The 14,013-nt window shown below is 36.3% G+C and overlaps 1 protein-coding gene across 10 annotated transcripts in view; it reads right to left on the minus strand.

Moving 5' to 3' along the window:
- The window catches only part of cadpsa (Ca2+-dependent activator protein for secretion a), a 47,975-nt gene that overhangs the window by 10,124 nt on the left and 23,838 nt on the right, over positions 1–14,013 (minus strand). For 4 of the 10 annotated variants that reach the window (XM_077726189.1, XM_077726191.1, XM_077726190.1 and 1 more), the window contains 11 exons: positions 12,216–12,322; positions 11,174–11,330; positions 9,311–9,452; positions 8,847–8,981; positions 7,930–8,085; positions 7,420–7,567; positions 7,042–7,056; positions 6,144–6,218; positions 5,989–6,072; positions 5,577–5,609; positions 4,337–4,444 (listed from right to left, as the gene is read on the minus strand). In XM_077726189.1, the coding sequence (XP_077582315.1) occupies positions 4,337–4,444; positions 5,577–5,609; positions 5,989–6,072; positions 6,144–6,218; positions 7,042–7,056; positions 7,420–7,567; positions 7,930–8,085; positions 8,847–8,981; positions 9,311–9,452; positions 11,174–11,330; positions 12,216–12,322 (1,160 nt within the window). The remainder of the gene's footprint in view (positions 1–4,336; positions 4,445–5,576; positions 5,610–5,988; positions 6,073–6,143; positions 6,219–7,041; positions 7,057–7,419; positions 7,568–7,929; positions 8,086–8,846; positions 8,982–9,310; positions 9,453–11,173; positions 11,331–12,215; positions 12,323–14,013) is intronic. The other 6 variants (XM_077726198.1, XM_077726195.1, XM_077726192.1 and 3 more) reach the window with 3 other exon arrangements.

The raw sequence follows: 14,013 nt of genomic DNA on the forward strand, positions 1-14,013 counted from the left end.
TCAAGCCATGGGGGGAGGTTTGGAGAAAGGAGGGTTGGCTTTAAGACGCTCAAGTTGTACAGCGCCAGCTTAGCCCTCCTCTTCCTTAACCCCATTTCCCTTCTTTTGCCCAACCTCGCTGCCATATTACTTGCCTCCGTCGGGCGCAAGTGGCATGTGGCAGGAAAATGTGGTGTATGAGCGCCGGTCTGGATTTGTCTCAAGCTAAAGACATGGCTTTTTTAATCAATGATCCCTGGCTGCCTTGTGTTAAGTCCCCTCTCCAGTATCATTTAAGCACATCTGTTTTAATCTGGGCCCCTTTAACCACTCTTTGAAGCACTAAACCAAAGAGGGTAGAGGAAAATAAAACCATTTTTTTACTCTATTATTTTAATACACAGACACATAAAACCAAAATTCTTTACTCTATTATTTTAATACATAGACACATAAAACCATTTTTTTTACTGTATTATTTTAATACATAGTCACATTGAGTATACTCTACACTTTTTGGTTACTGACCAAGTTAGATTAAATTTAAGATAAGATTTTTTTTCTTCATTTTGTAAAAATGTAACAGTCTAAGATTTATGCTTCTTTAATTGACAAAAACGGATGACCAGAGCATTAGTATTATAATTAGAGGGTGACACCTGATGGAAATTGAGATTTCAGGTAATTTAAAGTTGTTTTATTTTTGTGCTGTGATTTTTCAAATTACCATAACCCACTGGAATCAGGGGACAGAGAAGAAAAATTGAGTAAACTGTATTTCTACAAAGGATTATATATAACCATTCAAGTGTAATCATCATGCCACACCTGCCTTCAGTGGATTTTCAACAAGGAAATGGAAAAATAAAAATTCTCATGATTGGATTGGCATATTGCCGGTACCAGAGGCAAAGAAATGGAAAAACAAAAGCTGCAGATTCTGTTTTAACACAGTAGCAGATTACTTATCCAGAGAAATGGGCCAACTATCAGTTACACGTGTTATGTTCCAATAAAACATAACCTCTAGTATATGACAGATTATATCTGTTTGCACTTGTTAACAGAGTTAATCTCAGATTATGTTTAATTTCTTAAAACATGTTGGTTATTTAACCTTACAAGTATTAGACCACATATGGGCCTGTCTACTGTCACTGTATGTATACATGAAATTATGAGTGCTGACATATATTCTGAAATTAAGAGGTCCTAGTTAAATAATCTTCTTACTGGTATTAAAAGGTCAAATGAATGGTGTAATCTCAATTAAAATGAAATATGATTGTACTTCATTAATTATATTTTAGGGGTGGGACTAAGACAATCTTAATGAACCTATTGCTCCAATGTGCATCTAAGCAAATTATTTTGCATTATTCTGAACTAACTGGAGTTGGCCAAAGAAAATATAATCAACTGTCCACCCTCAGATTAAAAACAGTTTTAGATATTACACATTTGGTTGTTTTCAACACTATGTGTTGATATGATTTAAAATGAAATCCCTTTAAGTTTAATCAGAGAGAAATGATGGTACCAGAAAAACATTCTAGTCTTGTTGTAGTTTATACTAAGACCTGTTAAAAACATTTTAAGGCCATAATCTTGTCATTTGGGAGTAAACAAAAAAATGTCCCAGGTTACAAAAACAGGATAGATATACTTTCAGTAGAGTTGCCAAAGACGGACAAAAAAAGCAATAGATAGAGAGCGCAGTTAAGTTAAAATGGCAATCTTATAAATAAAAGTGACAAGTGTCCCATATAAAAAAAAAAAAATATTTCATTGGTATAAAAAAATGACCAAACCATGTTCGGACACGAAGGTTAGCCACCTAGGTGCTAAATCCCCTTAAAATCCTTTGTAAAAATACATTCACAGCAGTTCCTTCCACAACGGTCATAATAATAAAGAGACTTGGATGCATGCATCCTTGCAGTAAACTTGAATGGTTTCCCTTCCTGGAGAACAACCATTCTGAGCGGTTAATATTTCAAGATTCAAGAAGCTTTGTTTTGGGTAGAAGATTTAAGAGACTTGAATAAAACCAAGAATAGAGTGACAAGAAAAGCACAACAGAAGAGCCACAGACACCTTCATCGGCCACTGTGATGCCGCAGGCAGAACTAATACAGCATGACAACAAAGAGAAGCCGTACTGACACTAATTCTGACAGAAAACCTCTCGTGTAGGAAAAACAGATACTGGGAAAAGCAATGGCTCAAGAATCAGCAACAAGCAACACCGGACACCTCTGTCACATCCAACAGCGAAGAAGACGATAGGAGACGGATTGCACCTGAAGGCCTCGCTTCAACAAAATGGCACAGACAGATAGCTGCAAACATACTATACATGTTTCCACTGGGGCATCCAAACTGGCTTAACCATAAAGATACACATTAACATACACATCTTTTATTTAACTGACTTGTGCAGTGTGGACAATCATTATATCATATATATTTGTGCTTCAAAGTCGTGCCTGATGAATTAATTGCTTGATTTTCGTCGAAACCAGGGATTGGACAGATAATCACAGAGCGTACTGCAACAAAATCAGTCTTCTAAAAATATATGTTTTGTTTCTAGTAAATAAATGTCTCAACACAAGTAAAGTAAATGAAATGCCCCTTAAAATGTCGACTTTTAATAAGATATAAAGGGCTACTTTGCACTAAATTGTACTTGTTCTGTTGACAGATTTTATTTTATTTGTTAGAAGCAGTATGTTACTTTTATGAGGAAAAATAATACTACAGTTTTGAAGTGGCATGGGAACAACCAGTTATCCAAATTAGTTCAAGTAATTGACTAATTATTTTGTCATTATTTTAAAAACAAAAACGTTCAAATACTTGGATGAGGATTCAATATATTCTTGAAGGTAATGTTCATCATTTCGAGAACTGTTTTTTTTTGTTTGTTAAAGGCCGGATTTCAAAGGATGGCTTTTATTGGTCAAACAGTCCATTTTTAAATCTACAAATGTTTACAATTACTGTTTAAGAACAAATAAATATGTTGCTTAGTCAAATACCCGAGGAAAACATTACAAGAAAAACAAAGCTTTCAATCAATGATTTGTTTTTATGTTGATTTGGATTATCTGAAAAGAGAGCTCTGTCTAAGCTTGGGATAATGCAAGTTTCAAAATATCCAGAAAGACATAAACACACAGTTGACTAATTCAAAACCAGATAAGTTTAGTAATGAATCAATTGTGACTTAGAATCTTAGCTGAAGTAAACATGTTTGTGTGATCCTTTTTAAGAGGAAGCTAAAGAATAGTACGACTAAGAGATTAACCCCCCCAACACTCCATTCCTATTCACATACACACATACACACATGCACGCAAACCCACACACACACGCACGCACGTGCAAAGTAGCATACGGGTTTCAGCTAGCCAGAGTCTGATTCAATCCTTGTCATTCATCGTGGGCCGCGAACACACACCCACAAATGCAGTGAGTTTTAAGTCCCCAGAGTTCACACCAAAGATAGCTGTTGGAGGTACAACATTGCACATTAAATTAGCAGTCAGGCTTCCAATAATGTTTCAAATCTCTCTCTCTTTCTCTGAATTTTGTGTGTCTTTTTAATGGGCAGGATATCTTTCCACAGACTTTGTTGTAGCTGGCAGCATGAGTGCAATCTGGGGTAGTTTTGTCACATCCAGTCCTCTCAATTGTGAAATTCTTTGCACCCAAACAGATAACAATCTGACTCAGTTTTGCATTCATTTTCCGCCATTGGTTCGCTTCACAGATACATTAAATCAACCTGAGTGCTGCAATAACAAAGAACCTAGTCTAGTTACCTTAAGGAATATTCACACACTGCTCTTGCTCTTGATATAATTTGAAAACAATTTTGTTTTCGATTCAATTTTTTTCCCCCCACACGGCTTCTTAATTCCGACTCCACTAAAAACAAGATATGCACAATACGGCATCATAGTACCTGTAATCTGTCCACACTCAAAAAAACATGAGGACAAAATGAGGCCTAAGTGCAACAAAAAGATCAGTAAAAAGGCCCTCAGATTAGGCAAAGAGCTGCAACTCATCCAGATGCAGGGATTATTACAATACATTTAAAATCTTTCATTTGGAGACAGTGTGCTGTTTTGGTGTTACTTGCAACCAGCTTATGTATTTAAAGCAAACAGTGTCATATGGCTGAGTTCAAAGTTGATTAAACCACGAGTGGTTTGCTTTTTTTATACTAGTGGAAACACGAGCAAGCTGAACAACAATCAGTTTAACAAAATCACTGATTGGGTAAAATTTGGACAGAATATCAATAGAAAAGAATTAAATAGCAAAAGGACAATTGATGACTTACATCAAACAATCTTTCGACGTAGACCTCCTCATTAACTTTTTCCCGCAACATGTCTTGGGAGTGTCGAACAAAGGTCACATAACCGTCAGCCACATCCATTCCCGGTTTCTGCAAAAAATGTGGTAAGGGAGAGGTCAAGGCAGGAAAAATGTATTAATATAATGAAATAACATAAAAATTATACCTCAATTTAAAACTCGACATTTCAAAACGTGTTTTTATCAGGATTTCTCATTATTTTTCAAACGTTATATTAAGAATTTTGATGTAGCGTGTGATAACCCTTTACTAATAATTAAATTATTGGCTTGCTAGCCATTCTCAAGTCTTCTTTGAATATTACAACTTTAAATGAGGAAGTTAATAACCTCAAGTTTAGGTTCTATGGGAGCAGTCATGTTCTTCAGTCAATTTTTTTGTTGTTGAGTAGAATGGAGAATGGCTGCCAACCATCTCTTACGGTCTGGCCATGTGCAAAACGAATTGGGCCAAACCAATTTGGTTCACCAGTGAGAGCAGATTGTGAGGGGACCCGCCATTTTAATATCTAAAATATTCATTGAAGACAATACAGGAGGGTAAGTGTCAACATAACACAATCTCAAAAGCATATTTTGCCTTTCAAATCGCCTGTTTAAATTTACATGAATAGTTTCTCTCTCCTCCTCTTTTCCTTTTTTAAATGAAACTAGCAACCACTCAAGAAAAAACAACCACCACAATTAGTTGTTGTTTTTAACCTCAATTAACACATTTGCAATGATGAGCCATGATGTGCAAATGTGCATCATTTTTTTTAACTGTTAAATTTTAGATTATTATATTATGAACACAATTAGCATGCTGGACTGGGAATTACGACCCCTGCCAGGGTAAGCAGTGCCTCTTCACATTCCTTGACAAGGCATTAATTTGATATTTGTCATGTCGCACGGCCGAAGTGTTGGCAGCTAATGTAGCCCAAACCCACTACCAAATGTGCACCACCATCACTGCCACGTTAACAGCAGAATGGGTATGTGTTGTACCACAGAAGGCCACAACGTATATTGCGCAAGGCTGTCAGAGTCTAAGCACATACATTTGAAACAGGAAACACAAACACATTAAATAAATTTAAAAGAAAAGCATTCACCAATATTTGCAGAAAGAACAAAACATACAAAATGCACCATCATTTTATACATTGGAAATAATGGAAAATGACAAAGTAATGGAGAACAAATAAGCTTTTACTTACAGGTACGTCAACATATTTTGAGGCAGCTTTCACCTTTTCATAAAAAGAGAGAAATACAAATTAAAATACAAACAAAATTATATTGTAACTTTACAGTTAAAAATCACTACAACTTTAAATAGATGGATAAATGTATAGTAAATGTCAATTATTGATTAGATTAGATAACTTTATTCATCTTGCATTCGGGGAATTTCACTGTCACAGTAGCAAGAGGTGAGAATACAGACACAGGAAAAGACATTTTAGAAATAAATAAATATGTAATAAACAATGTAACCTTTTTTTAATGTCACACTAAAATGATCTCTGAAATGTTGATGAACATTTTACTATACCATGTAAATTATGTGAATTAACAATTTCTAACAATGATGTGGGAAGAATTTGGAATGTTTAAAGAAAAACTTACTGTGAAAGAAAGAAAAGAAGAAAAGAGCGTTCCTTCATCATACCTGGAGAGTTTAGCTAAGACACTCTCCAGAATAACCACAAACTGGAATAGAAACAGTGTATATAGTAATTAATACCTAAATGTTATGCAGATATCACCATCAGGCACTTTACCTTAGCTACAAGCAGTGTTATCATTTCCTTCACTGTTTCCTCAATGAGGTTGTCAATTTGAGAATGGTACTGTCTCTACACGCACAACAAAGAGAAAAGCACAAGAGTGTGATAATGTGTGCGCCTTTGTGAGAGACAAAAACAGATGGCAAGAAAAAGGGTTTCTAACAAACATTTACACCTGACTGTTAAATGGTTCTGATGCAAATGATGTCACATTTATCACACAAATAGTGCCCAAAAGGCCCCTGAGTTATATCTACGGAATACTGGATTGATTAAATAGGATCCATACATTATCCTGAGCTGATCCTCACAAGGGTAGCAGGGGGTGTTGAAACCTATCCCAGCCAACTATGTGCAGCAGTTTTGCATTAAATGTATTTAGTCAAATAAAATAAATAATAATTGTTCAAGAAGGAATTGTTGGTTGGCCTTTATCCCTTTGCTTCACTTTGAGTGTCAAACTGAATCTTTAAACCAAATAATTGTTGCTTAATTTTACTCAAATGACTATACAATGGATAAAATAATAATTATTTTCAATTCCATATGTCATTGTAATTGTTTGGCTAGCAAGAATTTTTTAATGTAGCCAAAGAATGGCTGTCATGGAAACTCAGATGCAGTGTTACCATGATGAATCCTTTTGTTTGTGCTTGTGCCACCAAACAGTACAGCTACGGGCTGCGCAATAATGAATTCATTGTCAGTCTCAGTATTCTGTGAAATATGAGATCTCTCACTTCTACCCCATGTATATTCAATAATAACTACGCATATGCTAATGAAATCCAAACAATTAAAAAGGAGGAAGACAGACAGGGAAAACTGACGACTAATTATACAATTGGGAAAAGCAGGGTGTGATTTCAATTTAATTTGTGGCCACACTTACCCAGTCTCTAACAAACTTTCACAAGACAAAGAGGAGGGAAAAAAAAGCAGCTGAGAAACAGAAATGGAGGCGACATGGCATATGTGAAATAATGTTGATTGTGAAAAAGGAAATAAAAAAAATGACTATTTGGGCAGAGAAAATGACAATTATATTTCACCCCTTGAAACGTACATATTCTTTTCAACCAGACAGTGATGTGTATCAAAGGCTAACTACTTAAATTCATTTTGTATGTTAATATTAAACCCTTTTTTTGCCCACACAAATTAATGGTCAATGATGGGAAACCATTTTCATTTGGTTTAAAACCATATGCTATGTGGCCTTTAAATTTAGTTTACAGGGTTCTGTTGCTTTTGGTATTTTTGGATTTACCTCTTGATCTAGGTCCATAGCACACAGTTTGGCAGATTGGACCTTGGCATCCACCATGACGTTAAACATGGTACAGACAGACTGTGGCACTCGGAAGTCTGTTGCCCGGCTGCTCCGTTGAAGCTTGGCCTCGAATGATGCACGTGTTCTTTAAGAAAGAACAAAAATAAAATCATTCTTTAGTGGGGATTACCGTATTTTCTCGCATATGCCATATTTATTCGATTATAACATGCACTTCTTGTGTATAACATGCACCCATAATTTGTGACTAAAATTGTTATAAATATTTTTAGCATTTTTTAAAGGCAATTTTAAGGATGCGGTGTAAATGCGAGAAAATACGGTAATATAACTATAAGGGCCATATGAACCCACCAAAAAGATACGCAAGAACAAAAGCAACACAAAATATTTTAATGAAAAAATTACTTTTACAGAGTGAAGTATGAGAAGTAGTTTGACATTTTGCCAAGTTTTTCTACTGGAAATTTGGAAGTATTTCCTTACCTTTTGATACATGATTCAATCATATCACTGGACATGAGTTTCAGTCTGGTTTCCAGATGTTTGCCAAACTCTTCTTCTGGCCAGTGGAGATCACGGATGAATGTCTGTAGAGCATCTAATTTCCAAAAGAGATCTTCTGACGTCCCTGACCCATTGCTTCAAAGACAAAATGTAAGATTTTTGCAGTTAAGTTTTAGAATATCATATTCCTCATGTAAAATGTCTACTGGCAAATCAAATTGGTGGCAGGAAAAACGTTTTGGGTGAAATGTAAACAGGGTTCAAGGAAGAAATAAACAGCAATACCTACTGGGGTCTAAATATGTCAATATCACAATTTACATACGGGTAAACAAATGCGTTCCCATTTTGTCTGTCGAAACACACAATTGCACACAAGAGATTTGACAACAATAGTGGTGAAGACACTGGAAAAGACAAGGGAATATTTCTTTTCTTATAATGGAGAACATGACGTAAAAGTCAGATCAGTCAGCTACATGCTCCAAGCCATTAAATGGCATGAATGTGGCTTTAATGTATGTATGTTTTTCATTTTTCTACAAATATTTTCCACGCAAAAGCACTTTGTTGATTATTAATCTAGAAAACAAAGCTTGATTCTCTTTGCAACCCTTCTTGAATATTACCATTTCTTTCTCTTTACTAAAGGCGTATGTGCAACTGTCATATTTTGTCCTTTTTTTTTTTTTTTTTACAAAAAAAGGTGAACTGAAGAGCTAATATATAATTTATTATTCTGTTTCAGAACTTTTCCCACAGTTGACGTGAACTAAAGCCTTTTATTTAGTAGTGGTGGCCCAGTAATTTGGCTGGACCACTCTTTTTGTCATTTAGATGCCACATTTATGCCAAAGACGTGTGCATGTTTCTGTTTACGGGTGGCAAGTACACACTCTGAATCATCATTTGAAGCCATCCAGTTTCTTGGAGAAAAGCTAGGCATTTGTGCTACTTTAACATTTGGCACAGTTATATTTGGTACTTTGGGCATTTGAAGAGTGACATTTGGCAGAGTGCTAGCTATACTCCTGCAAAGAAAAACACAACAGAAGAAAACAAAAAAGACAAATTCGAATATACACACACAGCAGGTAGACATGTATTTTACACAGTAACTACAACATTGATATCACTTTTTTGTTGTTGCTCAAAATATAAAAAAAAAAATCCAAGGTCATTCTTGAATTTTCTTTCCCTTCTTCCACACTGACTTGATCATTACATGATGATGCTGCTGTACTGGTAAATATATTTCCTTACAATGTAAAAGTAATGTATTAGTGATCATTATTTGGTGAATAATAGTTCACCCCATCAGAGGGTATAAAGATGGCAAAGTTACATAAAATCTCCTTACTTTACAGGTTCCCAAGATTCCCTTTCAAAGCCTCTGTGAATGGACTGAGCAATGGAGGACTCCATCAGGTCCACGTAACGTACCACCAAGGGGGCATAGAGGTCTTGCAGGTGTTTGTGGAATTTCCCATTGCAAAGGTTATCTGTTTGTAAGAAAATAAGAATGGTCACTGTAAATGTTCAAACTAGTCTATTATGCATGAGCATGTAATAGACAATCTGTGAAATTTTAAGTGTAAATAAACAGACATTTCTCACTAGCATCGCTATTACATTGACCGAAGAAACTGTGAATATCCATAAGGCAAAACTTGGGTACACTTGTGATTATTTCCGAGTATCGAAAAAGGCAATCACTATGATCGCTCAAGGAGAAAAACTAAAACATGCCATTGGGTGTTCTTTCATGTGACGTTGCATCTCTTCTCACAGGTGTGACGCAGTATAAACCCAATTCAGGTTATAATTGTCAGGGTATTTCTGAATCGGAACCAGTCACACACACAAACACACACCGACTCTTGTCCATGTCTCTGCCAGCTTCCAACTGGTAAAAAGGCAACACTGACAAAGACCACAGGAGATAAAATGGAGGCCAGTGTGTGCTAAAGTAATGGCTCACGGCTCCATGCAGCGTGCTTGCTTTTTTTTTCTCCCTCTCTCTCTTTGTTTTTCTCTCCCCCCCTGAGCATGTGTTTCTGTGTGTTGGCATTGGAGTCAAGGTCAGTGATACACAGTAGGTGCAATGTTTGTTGTGTTCCCTGATTGCCACTCTCCCAATTAGCCACTTCAGCGGCTGTTGTCCACTTGGATGTGTTGTATCCAGGAGTGGGTTTTCAGGGCTTGCCGCGACCCAAACACCACTGCTTTGGCAGCAACATAATTTCGGCGCCTGTTATGTACTACGGCTATTTACTGCTTCATAAGTTCATTTCTAATGGGACCGAATAAGATGACCTTCTGTGGAAAAGATTACTCTAACACAGTCTGAGTACAGTATGGGTAAGCTTGAACCCTTTATTTTACCTTGGAATGGTAGAAACAGTTTTTCTAAATATGACATCTTCACACATTAATTTATTGGCTTGTTTGCAACTTAAAATAACTATTGCAAATATATCTAGTTGTCAGCGGCATAGAAAGTTGCTTGTATACTTTTTGTTGCATCCAACTAGCTAGTGTATATCATGAAATGCAATGTAAAATGTTGAGTTGAGTAATTTGCTTAATATGATAGTCTTGAAATTGGAAATTAGGAAATTAGTCTATGATTAGCTGCATATGTTTCAAATGCCATTTTTTAGTATTTCAAAGTGATGGTCATTTAAGGCACTATCAATTGAGCACATTTGTAATGATCTTGATCACAATGAATGAGTGGCTTATACTCTTGACTTCTCCTTGACTCCCAGTTGACTAAAAGAAAAGGGGACACATTCCCCAGGGACAATTAGCACCCAACTTGATTGAGTCGGAATGGTGAACAGTGAAGTGTATCCTTTACAGGACCACAGACAGCGCCCTGGTGATCCCTCTGGCAAGAATTCAGTTCATTATAGACATTGCAGGCCTGCAGCAACCAAAGTCAAGATGTGGCCATTATCTTCAGTCAAAGACACACATACATGAATGGAGAAATGCACCTTTTTGCACACAATATAATGAGATTTAAAACTTAATTTGGACCCAATTGCTTTTGGAAAATGTCGGCACTGAATACATAGAATGAAAGAAGTAACAAATCGAGAACCAAGGAATCGCAATTTGTATTCTTTTGCTTTTTTTCCTCTTAATAAGTACTGAAGCAATCCGATATTTGTCAGAACACAGAGTGGCTAATCCCATTTCCCTCACCCCTACTCACAGTCCATCCTCAGGAAGTCGTTGAGTAGTTGAAAGAGGGGAAAACTGTCCCAACTGTCAGGTGGCTGCACCTCAAGAGCCGCATCCATGTCAGTTGAGTAGAGACACAGGAAGGTTTCGGCGTGCTCCACCATCAGGTCTGACCACCATGCGAAGGCCTTCAAATTGTGGAGGAGTGACAAATGTGAGTGTTGAAAAAAATCCAAGAGGCAGAAAAAATGCGTCACATAAATCACATACATCAATTTAGTCCTTTGAGAAAACAGCAGCAGCCCCTTGACAGATACAGAATATGTATATGATCGAGCTGCTAAAATACTTGCGCACGACTCCTTCATTAAATGAACTAATAGGAAAAAAAGAACCCATTGAGCTCTTGCTACACTCAAATACCACCATGGAATAATCAACTTGGAGGCACTATTAAGGACTGGGCTATTTTCAAGTACATCCAAAACATTAGTTTTCCTCCATGCACAGGCACTCTTGGTCCTTCAACAACATCCCCGAGGAGCTGACATGTTGGCACATTCACATCATATTAACTCTCTAATTAATGTACCCACAGGCTTTAAAGATGATGTTTCCAGTACCTATAAGAGAATACTTTAGACCTGAAAAATAGTGCTGTGATAATTTATCAAGATGATATATTCAGTTTACCGCCTTATTTTTCTAAAACAACGAGTCTGTTTTCATGTCTAGCACAGGTCTAGGCCTAGGACTTATTTTAATCATTTTGCAAACAGGAATAGACATTTGAGGAGAGGGCAGTTTTCATTGTAGTCAGTGTAAACGCATCAATTCCAGCCGCTGATGATCAAAGCTACTGGTTTCATTTCATTTAAATTAAAGTGATTAACATGGTGAAAGTCAGTAATTCACTTATTTCCACCACTTTAAGATTGTTGAATTTATTTATTTGAGACCGAAATGACCCAGATGAGTATGAATATACGTACCCTTATCTATAAGAAGATAAAGTCATTAAATGTAACATGTTAAATGTGTGTGTGGGATTGTGCGTGCTTATTAACACTGACCTCAGCATGGTGCTCCTCATTCTGCTGCAGTACCTCGATGACGAGCTCTGCTAAGCGAATGGTGTCCTCCAGTTTTTTTGCAGGAGTAACTAACCGGCCAACATTCTCTGTGGCACAAAAGGTGAACATTTAGAAAGACAGTCTTAAACGTCTATTGCAAAGGGTATACATGGATTTAAAGCATGCGACCAAATGCAAGTAGCACACACACCCTTAAGAAAAAAAAATCATATTCATTGGCATTTAGTGTACTAGATATAAAGAACATGCATGTTAGATTGCCTTCTGCAAGACATTGGAACTGTATATATATATTTATATATCACATTGACTTAGATGCTTTGCCTCAAAAGTTATCTTTCTTTCAGTCATTAATGTGAATATTTTTACAGTAAAAATGACTGGCTGGTACGTGAGGATTTTTTTGAGAATGGAAACAAGACCTTTAAAAAAAGAATGCTTACGGACGAGAAAATGTTCATTGTTTTACCTTCCCCCTTCTACCATTATGCGAGGTTGTAATTACAGATGACTATAGTTTGAAGTGAATATATTGACATGTCCTATTACTAAAGTATTGTGTCTCATCTATGTCAGTGACAGCAAAAATGTGACAACATTCAGATAAAATATGGTCAAATGGGGGATGCAAACAACATTCAACATTAATCATGCAGTAATGTTGTGATATTGTGTAATGTTAATAATTATATGCTTTTTATCTGACTTACAATAGCCCAATAGTCATAACTAGGCTTTTTTAATCCAGTCATCACATTAAAAACATATATATAAATATATATATTTGGCAAATCAAGCAAACTTGCCCAACTTAAAAATCTTATTGTTATGAATAGTTTAACGGCCCTGATGGGAGGTATTGCTATCATGTATAATGGGTGAAATGAAGTTATACCATGGCTACTCTATTTTAATCTATTGTGCTTAGTTCTCATTGGTTGATTCCTGGTAATAATTTAAAAAGACAACTTCCAATCTCAACTTGCTTTAAGTTTTCATGGCCATGGTATAAGCATGATAATGCACTCCAATGCATTTTGGACTACGATGCAATAGCATCATTGCAAAAAAAAATCAACATTACCTCCTCATTGTCCGTTTGATCAATCGGGCCATTGACTTGTGCATTATCATTTACAATAGAGTTGTGACGTGGGTGGGGTGGAGCGGTATTGCATGGCCTGGATTCTGAACTGTATATATATATCACATTCAGTACTTGCCTTTGGGCCATTACCTATTTTTGAATGAGCACAAAACAAATTTTGTAGTCAAAGTGTATCACAACAAAAGTTCAGGAAAGAGACAACTCTTAGAGCTAGCGAAAATAAGTAAATAGCATCTAGTAGGAATTTTACATTTTGATCATATACCATTAATCACAAATGGTTGCTAAACCATCAAAAACACAACCCCAAGGTGAAACACCCACTCACACAAAAGGAAATTACTATTTTTCATAGAGACAAATACTCCTGTTCAATATTGTCTTTGTTAAAGCCGATTTTATGAAGGAGTTGTCTAAATGTTCTGCCCCTCTAAAACTTTTTTTGAGGTGAACTGGCCATGTAGGGTTCATGCTCATTCAGTCAACCCAACGGCATAGCTCAAGTGTTTTAGTCATGTTGTGGACAAGACAACTGGCTGATAGAATTTCACCCACAGGAGCTGAAGTCATGTTAACATGGGTGACAGCTTCCACAGAATGGGACTTTTGTACACTTATAATGAGGACTTGTTCAGACACCCTGATGTCTTATGCCAAACTTAAGTTCCA

Source organism: Stigmatopora nigra, chromosome 10, assembly GCF_051989575.1.
Source record: "Stigmatopora nigra isolate UIUO_SnigA chromosome 10, RoL_Snig_1.1, whole genome shotgun sequence".
NCBI classification, from domain to species: domain Eukaryota; kingdom Metazoa; phylum Chordata; class Actinopteri; order Syngnathiformes; family Syngnathidae; genus Stigmatopora; species Stigmatopora nigra.